At 42.6% G+C, this 17,285-nt stretch overlaps 1 protein-coding gene across 1 annotated transcript; it reads left to right on the plus strand.

Annotated features, from left to right (window-relative positions):
- Positions 1-3,408: 3,408 nt before the first annotated feature.
- BRK1 (BRICK1 subunit of SCAR/WAVE actin nucleating complex) lies at positions 3,409-14,368 on the plus strand. The gene is made up of 3 exons (XM_045992345.1): positions 3,409-3,566; positions 12,888-12,970; positions 13,451-14,368. Exons 1-3 carry the CDS (start codon positions 3,449-3,451, stop codon positions 13,475-13,477), a joined length of 228 nt encoding a protein of 75 aa, XP_045848301.1. The 5' UTR covers positions 3,409-3,448; the 3' UTR covers positions 13,478-14,368.
- The last annotated feature ends 2,917 nt before the right edge of the window (positions 14,369-17,285 follow it).

Here is a 17,285-nt window from a genome sequence, read left to right on the forward strand (position 1 = left end):
GTGTTGCACCCTATGGAAGGAGAAGGAGAGAATTTGGAAGCGAAGTCAGAAAATGGAAAGGGGCAGAGTGATGAGTCTTGGAAGATGCTGAAATGATTTGAATTGCAAAACTTTGTTTTCCAGTGAGTTTATTTTTATTTTCATCTCGAGTAAAAGAGACACTGTTACTTTAAAAGCAAACAAACAATTTTTATTGCACAGTTGTGTTTTTTTTTTTAAATCAAAGTCCCAAAAGCAAAATTGTTTGGATTAATTTAAAAGTGGTTGGATAGAGAGGGCTTAGTGCTGCTATGACAATCTGTACCACAGTCCTCTGTGCCGTCTGCCAGCTTTAAGGGATCTATTTTTGGAGATACCATTTGCTATTACCTCTGGCTCTGATACTCCAGTTCCATGGCTACCACACAGATATGGAAAACCAGAATCTCCCATACTACCTGTTACTGATGACCTACAACATCAACTTTGTCTGTATCATGCAGTGCTCAACATTCTGTGTGCACTTTCCACAGGGATTGCTATGACAGTAGCCATGTTTGCTCTGCCAAAAGATGATTCAGTTCTTTCAAAGCAGCTAGCAACATTGTCATGGTGCACATGCTATATCCTTAGCTGCATAAATGATGGTCCAAGTGCACATGATTGCAAAAAAGATTCACATGACCATTCTTAATGCAATTGACACATTTCTTCAAGAATTTGGTCCCACACTGATTATTACATGGGAGCCATTGACAAGATTCCCCAAGTTCTGTGAAGCACATGGTAGATCTAAAGTCAGGGATCTCGTTTTCTTATGCTGAAGCAATCTGCCACCCAGAAGCACTCTTTGTTTCACAGCAACATTCCCAGTGATGGGCTTGCTTCTGTACCCATCATAAACAATTTCTGCAGCGAAGAACTACCATGCTGGCAAACCCATACTGAAGGTCTGCCTGATAGCAAGCTCCCTGAAGCATGTAGGAGATAGTGCCAGAAGTCTTCATTCTGGGACAGCTCCATATCCTTGAGTTGTTTGGAATTGCAGAGGAGATCCTAGAACAGAAATATAAGAAGTCCAGCAAAAGGAGAAGAGCTGAGCCTGACTTAGAGAAGGCCATTAATCATAAAAAAACAAAATGTTAGGGCGCCTGGGTGGCTCAGTGGGTTGAGCCTCTGCCTTTGGCTCAGATCATGATCTCAGGGTCCTGGGATCGAGCCCCGCATTGGGCTCTCTGCTCAGCAGGGAGCCTGCTTCCCCCCCCCCTCTCTCTGCCTGCTTCTCTGCCTACTTGTGATCTCTGTCAAATAAAATCTTTTAAAAAATCTTTAAAACACAAACAACCCCCCCAAAATGTTGGGGCAACTGAGTAGCTCAATCAGTTAAGCAGCTGCTTTTGGCTGAGATCATGATCCCAGGGTCCTGAGATGGAGCCCCACATCAGGCTCTCTGCTCAGCAGCGAGTCGGCTTCTCCCTCTCTGTGATCTCTATGGCTTTAAAAAAAAAGAAAAGAAAAAAATGTTGGATAGATATGTGTACTTAATTTTCTGCTTTCTGCATAAAAATAAAATGTAAACTGATCATGAGTGTCTGCTTTGTGAAGAGTCCGGCACTGTGCTTAGTGTTTTATCTATTCTTTCTTACAGAATTCCCCCAACAATCCTAGTCTATCTATGTTGTAATACCCTGTATTACACATGAAGAAAAAAAGCTCAGAGGGGTGAAGTGACTCCTCTCTGGTAGGTTTGTGATTTGAAACTCAGATGCCCTGCTTTTAAAGGAAAAGATTTATCCAACTTCTCTGTGACGTGTGAGCAAGATACTACAACAGCACCACTTAGGAAGCAGGGGCTTGAATGGCAGTTAGTCCTATGGATACCTGGGGCTTGATATACAGGGTTGATATTTATTATTTTAGTGACTATTTCTATCAATACGTAGGAGAGTTCAGAGGCCTTAATCTGTTTTCAGATTTGTATGGTGAAAAGATATGGGAGTCTGGAATCAACTGGTAAATGTCCATCATTTAATTGACTGTGTGACCTTGAACTTCAGTTTTCTCATCTGTAAAATGAAAAGCATCTTCCTGATTTCCTTTCCACAGTGTTTGTGAAGGTACGGTGCTTTCTTTATTGCTTGTAAAATCTCTGACCTGAGTAAAAGACTTAGTAAAGATTTCTTCCCAGCCACTGCTAGAACCTATCTGTTGAACATTTTTTTTTTTAATGACAGGCATGTATTGCACCAAGCAGATTGAAAAAATTCCCTTAAACAAAAACAAAATGTCCATAATTCCACTACCTTAACAAACCAGACATTGGCATCTTTCATATATCCTTGTCCTCAAGCAGACATAATTTTCATATAGTTACAATTAAAGGAAATGTTGTATTTTGTTTTCCCCTTCAGTTTATTATGTATGTTGCCATAGTGTTCATAATAACTATTTAAATGACTGCATGATATTGCAGTAGGTGGCTATACCATTGTTTAGTCATCCCCAACTGTGGAGATATAGTTGTTTTGGGTTATGAAATAGATAATGTTACAAAGAGCACCTTTGTGCTTAAAGTGCCCCCCCCGCCTTTTCAGCGACTTTCTCAATGAAATATTAGGTCAAAAAGTTTGAATTGATTAACAGTTCTTGCAGGCAACTTACAAATTAAAAAAATTTTATATCTACGATGCTATAGTTTGAAACTTTCTTTTTTTTTTTTTTTAAGATTTTGTTTATTTATTTGACAGCGATAGAGCACAGCAGTCAGAACGGCAGGCAGAGGGAGAGAGAGAGGTCAACTTCCTGCTGAGCAGGGAGCCCGATGTAGAGCTCCATTCCAGGACTCCGGGATCATGGCCTGACTGGAAGGGAGACGTTTAACCGACTGAGCCACCCAGGCACCCCAATTTGCAAATTTCCTTAAGGAAATTTGGACTTGCCAGTTTACAGGGTGACCAGGTATTTAGGGGCCTATCAATTTCCCAAGGCTCTCCATCACTGGGTATTATTGTTAAAAAATAATAATACCGTTTTGTTTGATTAGTGCAAGGTGGGGAATCATGTTGTGTTGTTGAAAGCCGTTTTCAAAATGAGTTATATTTAATGTGGCTTAATTGGCTACGCCCAACTAATTACTGACACAGACCACCTTAGTTTGGAGCAGCTAACGCAGCGAGCATTTCGTGGTCAAGCGCCCCCTAACGACCAAAAACGCCGGGAATGGGGTATGTAGTGAGTAGGGGTGCCTCGGCGCCTGCGCACTCCATTTTCCACGTTGGGGTTTATGCGATTTTTTCAGGGGCGTGGGAGCAGAGCAAAAACTAATGGGAAGACTTGACGACGCGCAGGCGCATCACAATGCCCGTGGATTCGTGGGTGCTAAGGCATGGGTGTGGGCTTCGAGGCGCAGGCGCACTGGCCGTCTGGAGGGTCGGGCGCCTGCGCAGTGGTTCGTCGTCAGGAGGCAGCCATGGCGGGTCAAGAGGATCCGGTGCAACGGGAGATTCACCAGGACTGGGCGAACCGAGAATACATTGAAGTCATCACCAGCAGCATCAAGAAAATCGCGGACTTTCTCAACTCGTTCGGTCAGCGGGCGAGCAGGGGGCGTGTGGGTGGATGGGAGGCTACTGACTTTGGCGAGGGTGCTGAAAAGCTTTGAAGGGGGCTTTCTCTGGGAGCCCTTGGCCCCTACTGGTTTTCGCGTCCCCCGGAGCCCGCCTTCCCCCTCTTTCCCTGACCCTCAGTCTCCACTGGGCAGTCCCTGTGCGGTTCTCCTGTGCCATTGTGAGTTCATCGGCTTCGTTGCCATCACCCCAGATCCATTAACAGGTCCTTCCTTTTTCCAGACTCTTCGGGCACCTCCATCCGCGTCTTTTCTGCTCTGCGGTAGCCTCCCTGCTTCTTTTGTGACCCGCCTCCATTCCAGTTTCCACTTTGCACTCAAAGTGCGCCTTTCAAAAGCTGTGTCACTGCCCTTGTGTAAGTTTCTTGACAGTTCTCTTCATTTTCAGAATCTTTTAGCGCCGTACCTTTCAGTCGCCCATTTCTGCCTCCTGTTTTTGCCTGTGTTGCTGGTATCTAGCCGACAGTAGGTCTTATTTCTGCTTCTAGCAAAGTCTTTCTTAGGCATGGCCTGCTTGTGATAGTCTTCAGCTCTTTCTGCTTTGTTCCTTATCCTTCTGGAAAGCAAGCCAGTAACAAAAAAGACCCCCATCCCATCTTCTCCAAGTGTTTCTTTGACAACTGGGCACGGGTAGACTTAAGTAATCGCAAGGTGTAAGGATGACATCTAGTGATCTTTTTCCAACTAGTGTGGTTCTGTTCCACTAATTCAGCAACAAGCAATTAAGATTAAGTAGGGGAAACTGATGTATTAAAAAAAGATTTGAAATGAATTAATTATTTTCCAGCCAAAGGACTGATGCATCCCAAGGAGTAAGGTAACAGAATGTGAATTTTCTTAGAAAGCATCAGCAAGAGAGACCAGATCTCAGTACAGGGCTCTCTCAAGCACTCTGGAGAACACAGAATAAAATTCATTTCTTGCTTTCAAAGAATTTCTATCTTGAAGATGAAATAATGATAGTTTCAGAATATCAGTTTGTATTAATCTATTTTCTTATAAAGTGTGTAAGACTGTAATCTTACTACCATGGGTTTTCTCACCAGGGAATGAGCGTGAGGGTAGTATTAATGAGAGAATAGTATAAATATTTATGTCATTGATATGTATTCACACACATAATTTGTTTTAGAGGTTGTAATAGGGAATGGTAGTCAACAAACATAGATCTCATAGTATCCTGAAATAGTTGAAGGACTATATGAGTGAAGGAGTATGGTTTAGTGAAAAAGATAGATGGATTTAGAGACAGAAGTCTGAAGTTGAGACCAGATTAATTGATTTCAGTGAACTGAAAACACTAAGAAATACTGAACCTATTTACCCTGCTATTCAGATAGTCTGGATTTCCTCAGAGGGTTTTTCTTCACCTAACTTCTGTGCAAACTCTTTTTTTTCTTTTTTTAAAGATTTTATTAATTTATTTGACAGAGAGAGAGATCACAAGTAGTCAGAGAGGCAGGCAGAGAGAGAGGAGGAAGCAGGCTCCCCACCAAGGAGAGAGCCCGATGCAGGGCTCGATCCCAGGACCCTGAGATCATGACCTGAGCCGAAGGCAGAGGCTTAACCCACTGAGCCACCCAGGCGCCCCTGTGCAAACTCTTTTGATGTTAGTTCTCATAATGTTTCTCCTACTTTCCCGGACAGCTGAACTGTTACTGAAGGTTGTTCACAGCATTCTTTGCTTATAACATTCCTTCAGAGGAAGGGCCAGAGAAGAGAAACCAAAATATTGCATACTAGGGGAAGGATGTAATGATGAGAAGATCACAGCTTTGAGATTTGGCTTAGTCAGGAGAGGTGGTGGAAAGTAGTTGGAAAAATCACCAACATGTAGAGTTTTAACCTTAAAAAGCAGAATTAAAAGACTTCATTTTCTGGTAGGATCTGAAATACACAGACTATCAAGTACAGTATAAAGAACATCAGTTAAATCAGTAAGCCATCTAAAATAACAAGTCGGGGCACCTGGGTGGGTCATTCGATTAAGCTGCTGCTGCTTTTTTTTTTTTTTAAAGGTTTTATTTATTTATTTGACAGAGAGATCACAAGTAGGCAGAGAGGCAGGCAGAGAGAGAGAGGAGGAAGCAGGCTCCCTGCGGAGCAGAGATCCCGATGTGGGGCTGGATCCCAGGACCCTGGGATCATGACCCGAGCTGAAGGCAGAGGCTTTAACCACTGAGCCACCCTGGCGCCCCCTCGATTAAGCTTCTGATTCTTGTTTCAGCTCCATCTCTGGTAGTGAACTCAGTGTTGTGAGATGGAGCCCTAATGTGGGCTCCCGCTCTGTGTGGAATCCACTTGAGATTCTTGTATCCCTCTGCCAGTCCCATTCCTGCCTGTGCTCTCTCTCTCTCTCTCTCTCTCTCTCTCTCTAAACGAATAAATCTTTCAAAAATAAAATAGCAAGTTAAGCCGGGGCTGTTTTTCAAAATTTAAAAGTGATCTAGTGGGGGCCCTGGGTGGCTCAGTCGTTAAGTGTCTGCCTTCAGCTCAGGTTATGATCCCAGGGTCCTGGGATCGAGCCCCACATCAGGCTCCTTGCTTGTCCAGAAGCCTGCTTCTTCCCTCTCCCACTCCCCCTGCTTGTGTGTTCTCTTTCTTGCTGTGTCTCTCTCTTTCAAATAAATAAATAAAATCTTAAAAAAAGGGGGGGGGATCTAGCTTCTCTGCCCCCCACATTTGGATCTAGGTAATGTAATAACTTCATTTCTGAGCACTGAATTGTATTAATAAACTTTTTTTAGAAAGATTTATTTGAGAGAGAGAGAGAGAGCGCGCCTGTGCGAGAGCAAGCAAGATTGAGAAGGGGTGGAGCAGAAGGAGAGGGAGAGAGAGCCTGACGTGGGGCTGTCTGAGGACCCTGAGATCATGACCTGAGCCTAAATCAGGATTTGCACAACCCAGGTGCCCCAGTATTAATAAACTTTTAATTCACATACATTTATCTTTGACATAAATCTTGGCATATTATAGTCACTAGATTTATGGCAGTTGAGTCTTGGAACTGACCAAAAATTGAAGAGGTTGAGCTTAGGGTTTGCAGAAGAGAAGTGTCTCTTTTCTTGCTTTGTAAGCAAGGAAATACCAGCACTGAAATTTTATCAAATGTGTAAGTCACATTTTATGAACAAATAGAGAATAAAGATTTTTCTTTCGGGAGATTTCCAACATGCCCTAGACTGAGAAAATAGGCACATAGAATTCCAATCTTAAGAAGCCAGAAGAGGGGCACCTGGGTGGCTCAGTGGATTAAGCCGCTGCCTTCGGCTCAGGTCATGATCTCAGGGTTCTGGGATCGAGTCCCGCATCGGGCTCTCTGCTCTGCAGGGAACCTGCTTCCTCCTCTCTCTCTGCCTGCCTCTCTGCCTACTTGTGATCTCTCTCTCTGTCAAATAAATAAATAAAATCTTTTAAAAAAAAAAAAAAAAAAGCCAGAAGAAAGGGCTTTCTTTAGCTTAGGCCATCGTTCTCCCTTAATGTGATGCTAATGGCCTAAGTTTGGAGTAATTACCAGATGGTTTCTGAAGAAGTTAATCTAGTCCTTTTAAAGAAAAGGACAATAATTACAATTAAGAATAGAATTAAGAAGCAAACTTAAAAGTTTAGCAGGTCTTGAAGATTGACAATATCGCTGTTGTGAGTTTAGACAAAGACCAACAGGCTGAGAAACTAGATCAATCATAAAACATTTGAGACATTGTCTTGGCATTGGATGACTCAAGATGAGCATGTGGGGGATACATTTTCCCACTGGAAGCCCTTAGTGTGACTTCTCAATTCTGATGTGTATGTGTACAGTTTATATTGAGTTTATGATAATATGATTAGGTGGTACAGAGATTTTTTTTTTTTTTAGATTTTTTTTTTTTAAGATTTTATTTATTTATTTGACAGACAGAGATCACAAGCAGGCAGAGAGGCAGACAGAGAGAGAGGAGGAAGCAGGCTCCCTGCCAAGCAGAGAGCCCGATACGGGGCTCGATCCCAGGATCCTGAGATCAAGACCTGAGCTGAAGGCAGAGGCTTTAACCCACTGAGCCACCCAGGCGCCCCGATACAGAGATTTAATAAGAATTTACTTTGGGAAGGTAGCCAGGGCTCAATCACTCGCTCTCCTTTTTTTTTTTTTTTTTTTTTTTTTTTAAGATTTTATTTATTTATTTAAGAGAGGGAAAGAGAAACATGAGCAGGGGGACAGGCAGAGGGAGAAGTAGGCTCCCTGTTGAATAAGGAGCCCGAAGCGGGGCTCGATCCTGGAACCCCAAGATCATGACCGGACCGAAGGCAGATGCTTAACAACTAAGCCACCCAGGTGTCCCTGGGAGCTCTTTGAAAATGGCAGCAATCCTAGAGTCCTTATCCTGACCACAGAGTCTGGGTAGGCCATGCGCTTTGGAGAGGGAACTGGCTTTCCAAGATAGTGACTTTCTGAAGAGCTTTTACTCTCTGATTCCTTCCAGCTGGTGAGAGTGATGATATTCATGGGCCACCTGAACCTGAGGCCCCACAAATCATAAGGCAGTGATAACATCCTAACACTGGCCTGTTCTGTACCTTGAATTGGTGAAGTTTCTAAAAATAGATTGTCACAGATGGTAGCTTTTAATTTTTATACCATTTTATCTGATTCTAAAGCTAATATGTGCAGAGAAGTGTAACAAAAATAATAAATGTGGTGGTTATTTTTAAATGTCAGTTTTTATACTTAGCCAACAAGTATAGCATGTCTGCTGTGATCCCAGCTATGTGTCACATCCTCTGAGAAAGGAATAAATAAGAATAAACGGACATGGTAGCCACTCCTGAAAAATTCAGAGTTCTGTAGAGAAGTAAGCCTTAATGGCAGTGATTCAAGAGAATGAGTGTTGATTTTTATAGGCTAAGGTTATGTGTGTGCATTAAGAGTTCAGAGGAGCTGATAACTGGCATTTGTCAGCAGTGGTAATGGGTACACACCATCAAGCACCCTGACAAGGATGGTTAGTATCTTAGAGTCTGGTGATAGGGGCGCGCCTGGGTGGCTCAGTTGGTTAAGCATCTGCCTTGGGCTCTGGTCATGACCCCAGGATTCTGGGATGGAGCCCTGCATTAGGCTCCCTGTTAAGTGGGAAGCCTGCTTCTCCGTCTCCCTGGTCCCTGCGCATGCTTGCATGCACTGTCTCTTTCTCTCAAATAAATAAATAAATAAAATATTTAAAAAGAAGTCTGGTGATAATATACTCTTAAATGCACTCTGATTTCAGATTTATCCAGCTGCTGAATGCTTATCCAGTGTTTTGCTTGAATCAGTGTTTTTCTTGGGATCTGAAATATGATCAAAGTTTCTGGAGTTCAACATTTTATATTCTCAACAGTGCTTATCCATTTAGGCCAGTGGTGTACTCTTGTTCTTGGATTCTGATTCATTACCAGATTGACAGAGATAGAACAGAACAGCCATCCAGGAAGAAACCCTCCCTCTCACCACCTACCCCTGCAGATAATTTTGGCATGTCTCTTTTTATGGGAAATGACAGGTTGTTAGTGATAACATTCATGCTCTTACTGAATAGCGTATGTGATGTGCCTTTGAGCTTCTAAAAACCAGATGGAAAGAGACATGGTCTTGTTGGGCAGTCCTGGTGGTGGAAGTGTATCTAGGAAAAGGAGGGGGCTGAGTACCTTCTACTCAAGCTAGATCTAGGAATTAGAAACAGCAGCACTAGCAGATAAACAACATGATTTAAAAGAAAAATGAGGGGTGCCTGGGTGGCTCAGTGGGTTAAGCCTCTGCCTTTGCTCAGGTCATGGTCTGAGGATCCTGGGACTCAAGCCCCACATCAGGTTCTCTGCTTCAGCAAGGAGCCTGCTTCCCTCTCTCTCTCTCTTCCTCTCTGCCTACTTGTGATCTCTCTCTGTCTGTCAAGTAAATAAATAAATAAATCTTAAAAAAAAAATACAAGTCAGATCAGGTCAGTTCTTTGCCTTAGATTTAAGAAAATAAATAAAAGAAAAATAGGGTCGCCTGAGTGGCTCAGTGGGTTAAGCCTCTGCCTTCAGCTCAGGTCATGATCTCAGGGTCCTGGGATGGAGCCCCGCATTGGGCTGTCTGCTCAGCGGGGAGCCTGCTTCTCCCCTCTCTCTCTGCCTGCTTCTCTGACTACTTGAGATCTCTCTCTCTCTCTCAGATAAATAAATAAAATCTTTTTTTAAAAAGGTGGGTGGGGGGCGCCTGGGCGGCTCAGTCGTCAAGTGTCTGCCTTTGGCTCAGGTCATGATCCCAGGGTCTTGGGATTGAGCCCTGCATCTGGCTCCCTGCTTGGCGGGAAACCTGCTTCTCCCTCTTCCACTCCCCCTGCTTGTGTTCCCTCTCTCCCTATGTCTCTCTCTGTAAAATAAATAAGCAAATCTTAAAAAAAAAAAAAAAAAAAAAAGAAGGAGAAGAAGAAAAAACGAAGAATATCCAGAATAGGTAGATCCATAGAGAAGGTTAATGGTTGCCAAGGGTTGGGACAAGGCTGATGGGAAATGACTGCTCCTTGGTACAAGGTTTCATTTGGGGTTTTGGGGATGTTCTAAAATTAGATTATGGTGATGGTTGCACAACTATATTCTAAAAACCATAGAATTGTGTACTTCAGTTAAGTGAACTTCATTGCATATAAATTATATCAATAAAGCAACTTTTTAAAAATACGGAAGAGTAGCAGTGAAGATGGGTAGGAAAGAATCTAGTATGACAAAAGGGAAAAGAAAGAACCAGAAATTGGAAGAGTTGAGCTATAAGCAGATTTTAAGAGATATGGGAAATAAATTATAACCCCAGAGGTTCGTAAGGATGGTAGGTAGCGGGGTTGTGTAGTGGGACGTTGGGGTGGAGTACTGTCCTGGGCAGTAAGGGAACTGGGCTCCTGGCTTGCTGTGCTGTTGTTTTGTCCAATCCGTTATCCAAGAGGAGCCTTGGTTTCCCCACTTGTAGAAATATTGTAGTCACACCAGAGCCAATCTTTTGTTTCATTAACATACTAGAGTTCATAATTTTTTTCTCAAAAACCTCTCTGTGCCAGGCGAGATACTAGTTATAAAAATTAATAAGAGGCATTATTTGATTAATTGATTTTTGCCCAGTGAAGTGGGTTTTGATTAATTCATTCTAGTGGGGTAACAAATGTAAAAAAATGATAAATTACAAGTACATAAATATCATTGTCTAGATAGCAGGAACAGTTCCTATGTTAAATATTCAAACTCATAGTTTGTTTTTTTTTGATGAGTTGTTAAAAAGATACTTTATTTTTTGTTTGTTTTTTAGTGACTTGTTAAAAAGATAAACTTCTAATTTTATTTTATTAATTTTTTTTAAGATTTTATTTATTTATTTGACAGACAGAGATCACAAGTAGGCAGAGAGGCAGGCAGAGAGAGAGAGGATGAAGTAGGCTCCCTGCTGAGCAGAGAGCCCGACTTGGGGCTCAATCCCAGGACCCTGGGATCACGACCTGAGTCAAAGGCAGAGGCCTTAAGCCACTGAGCCACCCAGGTGCCCCACAAACTTGTAATTTTAAATGGCATAGTCTTTCGTAAGTACACCGTACTTCATGAAACCATTCCTAAGTAATAGTGGTGAACATTCTTGTTTGTTAAATCTGTATCCAAAAACCTAAGACCAAGCACATAAGTAATTTATAAACCAGAAATTCAACCTTAAACATACAGCAGAAGGAGAATTACATGCCTCTGGCGGAGACCTCTCAGAGGTCCAATTTGAATGGAGCCTTGAAGGAGAATGGTTAGACAGGCAAGATAAGCAAGATGCAGATGTGGAAAAGTGAAAGTTGAGGCAAGAGCCTGGTGTAGGAGGATTTGTCAGAATGGATGTGGACATACTTTTGCATAACAGGGTAGAGATGAAAAGGAAGTTGTGAGCTAAGTGTTAAATCATTGTGAGCGGGAGAGTGTCTCGGAGAGAGGATATTTTAGACATAAAAAGTGAAGGTTACTGAGGAGGACCAAACAACGGTGTTGGAGGAAGTAATAGGAAATCATGAGCGTGCCCAGAAACCTTGTTCTCCTGTTGAGAATAGTTAGGGAAAGAATAGACAAGTGGTTCTCTTAGAGAAGTTTCCAGAGGAAAAGGTATTTTGGGGAACTAGGTTTCATTTTGGGTGAGATGGTGAAAGAAGATTGGAAAAGGGAAAGGAAGAAAAGAAATTTTGCTGTTTTCCACAGATGGAATGTGGGCTCCACAGGGTGTTTGATGTTCTCCCAAGTTTTCCCTCATGCTGACATGCCTGCGCAGATAGTGCTGACACATTAAGTGCCTTCCTGCAGCAAAAACGATGATGAGGTTTCCATGAGCTCAGAAACACGGGTGCCTTCCCTCCTCTCCATAGTGTCTGCTGCTTTCATGGCCTCTGTTTTTCTTCCTTCTTGAGATTATTTTCTTCCTCTTGTCACTTCCTCTCTCTTTAAACTCTTGGTTTGTCTGTCACTAAATATCCGCCTGTAGAGTTCCAGTGTGTTAGTTTTCTATTGCTGCCTTAACAAATTACCATAAATGTAGCTGCTTTTGTCACCTAGTCTCTTAGATTATAGGTGTGTAGTTTGGAAGTCCAGCATCACTTCACTGGGCTAAAGTCAAGGTGTTGGCAGGGCTGTCTCCCTTGCTGGAGACTCTAGGAGAGGATGTTTCCTTGCTTGTTGGATTGGTGGTAGAATTCAGTTTCTTGTGGCTGTAGGACTGAAATCTCTGTTTCCTTGTTGGCTGTCAGCTAAGGTCCGTTTCCAGCTTCTCAATGTCTCTGGTGTCCTTTGGCTCATGGCCTCCTTCCTCCGTCTTCAAAGCCAGCAATAGCAGGTTGAGTCCCCCTCACACACTTTGAATCTCTTCTTCTTTCTACACCTTTCCTTGGTCTTTCTCTTCCTGTATTTATGGATTTGTTATTAGAGTGTGTCGATCTGGATAATTCAGGATCTCAAGGTCCTTAACCTTAATCACATCTGCAAAGTCCCTTTTGTCACATAGGGTAAATACCTGCAGGATCGGGGATTAGGGTATGGACATATTTGGCCATCATTACTCTCTGCCTGCCACCCTGGTAGGAAGTTGAGCAGATCCGTTCTAAGCAGCTGTGCTCCTACTACTCACTTCTTTTCCATTCCCTTGCTTTGCTCACCTTCTTCCGTTTGTGCTCTCCTTGATGTATCATCTCTCTTCTCCAGTTAGGGGCTGTGTGTGTGTGTGTGTCTGTGTCTGTATTTGGAATGACATTAATCCTGAACATCAGTCTCCTTTTACCAGATATGTCTTGTCGTTCAAGACTTGCAACACTAAACGAGAAATTGACAGCCCTCGAACGGAGAATAGAGTACATTGAAGCGCGGGTGAGTATGTTAGAGAAGGTACTTGCTCCTGAGGCTAGGCAAGGGCTGTGCAGAGAGAATGCACATTTCCACTTGTTGCTGGAACAAACCTGGAAGCAGTAACAGGCTTAGAAGTTAATGAACTTCCCTGGATTTGAACCAGGTTTCTGGGGCTTGAAAGCTGTTGTCTTTTCTACCACTCCCTACTATCTAGGATCTTTTCTTTTCTTTTTTTTTTTTTTTTAAACTTTCTTGTTCTTTTTTTTTTTTTATTTTTTTTTTTTAAAGATTTTATTTATTTATTTGACAGAGATCACAAGTAGGCAGAGAGGCAGGCAGAGAGAGAGGAGGAAGCAGGCTCAGAGAGCCCAATGCAGGGCTCCATCCCAGGACCCTAGGCCTTAACCCACTGAGCCACCCAGGCGCCCCTATCTAGGATCTTTAAAAAGATTTTTTTTTAAATACTTTTGAATTTATCTAATTGTCAGTTTCCTTTGACAGGTGACAAAAGGTGAGACCCTCACCTAGAGCTACGCCATGCTGCTGCTGGGAAGTTGCTTCATGGAACACAGGCCGACGTGGGAAAGACCCCAGCAGCCTCAGCTCCTTCCTCTCTCCTTAAAGAGCAACAGGGCTTATTCTTGTTTTTGGTTTTTTGTTTTTGTTTTTTTTTTTTTTTTCAAAAGCGTGGCCTTTGGGTTCTGCCATGTACGTCGGTGTGTGATGTGGCATGTGGGAAGACGTCCAGGGAAGCTCTTGGAACCAACATTAGGCATTTTATCTTTTAAGTAACATTTTGTAGAACTATCCGTCAGTGTATGAAGCGCTCAGAGACAGATGCCTGGGACTCTTTGTTACGGTCCTCCCCACCTCTCTTTCTCTCAGACTTTCCTTACAGCTCTCATTGCCTCTGCATTGATTCTAGAAACAGTCTTTGTCTCCTTTTCACCTTTGGTGGGGGTTGGGAGGCAGTCCTGGCCGAGACACTTATGCCCTGGCAAGGTGGCCGCCAGAGAATGTTGTTGCTAACCCACCAGTTTCTTGTCCTTTTGGGGAGATAAAGGCCAGGCCCCCATTTGGCTTGAAGGGACATTTTCAGAATTTTCTTTCTGTCACTTGGGGTATCTTTGCCTCTCATATTTCCCTAATAAACTCCTCAACTTTATCTGACTGCTGTGATTGTGATGGGGAGAAGAGCTAGAAATTGGACATATGTGATTATTATTCTAACATAAAACTTTCAGATATATCTCTGATCAAAGCCTAGGTGGCTTACCAGCTGGAGGGACCCCCCCCACCCCCACGTTTGGGCTTTGAGCTAATTCATCCTGAGAATCATTTGGTCATTCAGCAGACATTTATTTAGTACTTACTATGTAGGCACATTATGCTCCAATAAAAGATAAGCATTGAATCAGGCATGATGTTTACAGTCTGTTGAAATCCAGCATCCACCCAGTTTAACTGCAACCCAGGGCAGACTGAGTTTTATCCAGTAAAAGCTAACTTTCTTTTGAAAAGCAAAGAGTTTAAATGGAAGTCTAAAATTTTACATTCTAGCATCGAAAGCTTGCTATAAACTTATGCCACCCTACTGTTAAAGGCTTATTTCTTATACAGAATCTCTGTTTTAGTCATGTAGAAGTCGTCACACTCCATGCAAACAAATTTCCCCCTATTCAAATCCTATTTGCTATTTCAAGGCTAGCCCAAGTCAGGCCTCTTCCAGAAAGATCCCCTGGACTTGACTTTTCATTCAGTACTACCCTGTTCCTTTTCTCAGTCCCTCCCATCCCGCCATGCTGACCCTACACTTCAGGTCTGGATTGGATCTTGTTATGAGCCATTCTCTGATGTAGTACCTGGTACCACATGGTATAGTACAGTATATAGTATATATACATGAGCACATTTTCCTGCACTGCCCAGCTGGGTGTCTTACAGAAGAAGGCAGGTGGTCAGTAAACACCAATTCAACTGACTTCAGAGCCCAAGCTCCTCCCCATTGTCAGATCTTTTTAAAACCTTTGCTTAGACCTTTGGAAGACCGTTTTAAGTAGTACCTTCATTTAAAAATGGATTTTATGGTGGAGACAAACCTGATGTCCTTTCCTTTGGGAAGTGTTGCTTTTGAACATTATCGAGCTTGTCAGTGGTAGAGTGCTTCTAACAGTCTCTTGAGTTCATCATTCATAACAGCTCAGTCCTTTCCAGGATAAAGTAAATACTTCTTTTTTTTTTTAATATATATTTTTTAATATTTTATTTATTTGACAGAGAGAAATCACAACTAGGCAGAGAGGCAGGCAGAGAGAGAGGAGGAAGCAGGCTCCCTGCTGAGCAGAGAGCCCCATGTGGGGCTCGATCCCAGGACCCTGGGATCATGACCCGAGCCAAAGGCCACCCGGGCGCCCCTAAAGTAAATACTTCTAAAGTTCAAGTTGTAGATCTTCTGGCCCTCTGCAGTCAATTTAGCACATTTATTGAGTTCCTGCTACATGCAAGGACTATACCATGAGATTGTGATGGGGGCAAAAGTGATGGTAACTAATAAAAGCAGGAAAAAGCCTGCCTTTAATGAAGTCACGTGGAAATGTTCAGTAAATTCCTTGTGGTTGCAGAGATGTCAGTTAATTTACTGATACCAAAATAACATTTCTAAAAAAAAGTCTCCCAACTAATACTGTGTTGCTAATGGTAACCTGATGGTTGTAAAGAAAACTACTGGTAACATTGGATGTAAGCCACAAGTGAACCCAGCCGCCTGCTGGTAGTAACCTCTTCATTACACCTGGCACTTTGTTTGTTTTGTTTTTTAAAGATTTTATTTATTTATTTGACAGAGATCACAAGTAGGCAGAGAGGAAGGCAGAGAGAGGAGGAAGCAGGCTCCCTGCTGAGCAGAGAGCCCGATGCGGGGCTCGATCCCAAGACCCCGGCATTATGACCTGAGCCGAAGGCAGAGGCTTTAACCCACGGAGCCACCCAGGCGCCCCACACCTGGCACTTTAAAGTGTCAGAGTGCTTTTCTGTGTTATCACACCCTTTATAGAATGAGGCCCTGGTTTGCACAAGGATATGTAGCTGGCGTTGTCTATACTTTATTGAGTGTTACCATGTGGTAGATGCCCTGGTTGCTTTATTTTATTTCATTTAATCCTCAGACTCTAGGGAGCAGGCTTTCTTATCTCCCTGTAATAGGTGAGGAACTAGTGTAGGCTAAAACTTGTCCAAAGTCCTAGGAAGTAGGTGAAGGTAAGGAATTTGAACTTAGACCTACACGACTCAGGTGGTTCTAACCGTTCTTCTATTCTGAATGTGGTGGAGCGAGATCTAAAGTTTATTTCATTCCTAGTCCACTGCCTTTTCACTGCCCTCACCTGAGACACTTTAAGCAATTACACAGTTCTGTTAGTCTTACACGTTTCCACCCTGCCTTATGTGAAGAAGGCTTCATAGGTTGTTCTTGCTGTGTCTGGCAAATGCTGTTTGCATTCATGTGTATGTTGTCTAGTTTCACTTCTAGCAGACAGCTTCCTTTGTCTGAAGGTTTAATTTTATGCTGTATTTTCTGGAAGACTTGCCTAAGGAATTTAATCCACTCTAGTACTCCCCTCTAGCTATCTTTGAGTTGAGCCAAAGAAAGCAGCTACATCCCCTTTCTGAAAGGCCTTACTTGACCAGGCTCCAGAAACTGGAATTTTACTCTTAAGTCATACACATCTTTGCTCACAGGTCATTGTGGTCCATAGTGTTAGGCTAAACAACCATTTATTTTGTCCCAGGTGTCAGTTCTTCAACTTACTGAGTAATAGTTCTGAAATACAGTTTGTCCTTATTGAGGATGATAAAGTTATATTTTACATTTTATTTTTTAATACCATTTTTTCTAAAGATTTCATTTATTTGTTTGAGAGAACATGAGCAGGGAGAGCAGCACAGGGAGCCCAATGTGGAACTTGATCCCAGGGTTCCAGGATCATGACCTGAGCCAAAGGGAGACACTTCACCAACTGAGCCACCCAGGTGCTCTTATTCATTTATTTTTAAGCAATCTCTACATCCAGGGCTTGAACTCATGACCCTAAGATCAAGAGGGGCATGCTCTTCCAACAAACTGAGATAGATGCCCTTGATGGAAGTCAATTCCTTTTTTTTTTTTTTTATGTTAGACTTTAGTCTTTATTTTTTTAATTTTTTTTATTTTAAAGATTTTTATTTATTTATTTGCCAAACAGATCACAAGTAGGCAGAGAGAGAGGAAGAAGCAGGCTCTCCGCTGAGCAGATAGCCTGATGCAGGGCTCCATCCCCGGGCCCTGGGATCCTGACCTGAG

Source organism: Meles meles, chromosome 20, assembly GCF_922984935.1.
Source record: "Meles meles chromosome 20, mMelMel3.1 paternal haplotype, whole genome shotgun sequence".
Lineage (NCBI taxonomy): Eukaryota > Metazoa > Chordata > Mammalia > Carnivora > Mustelidae > Meles > Meles meles.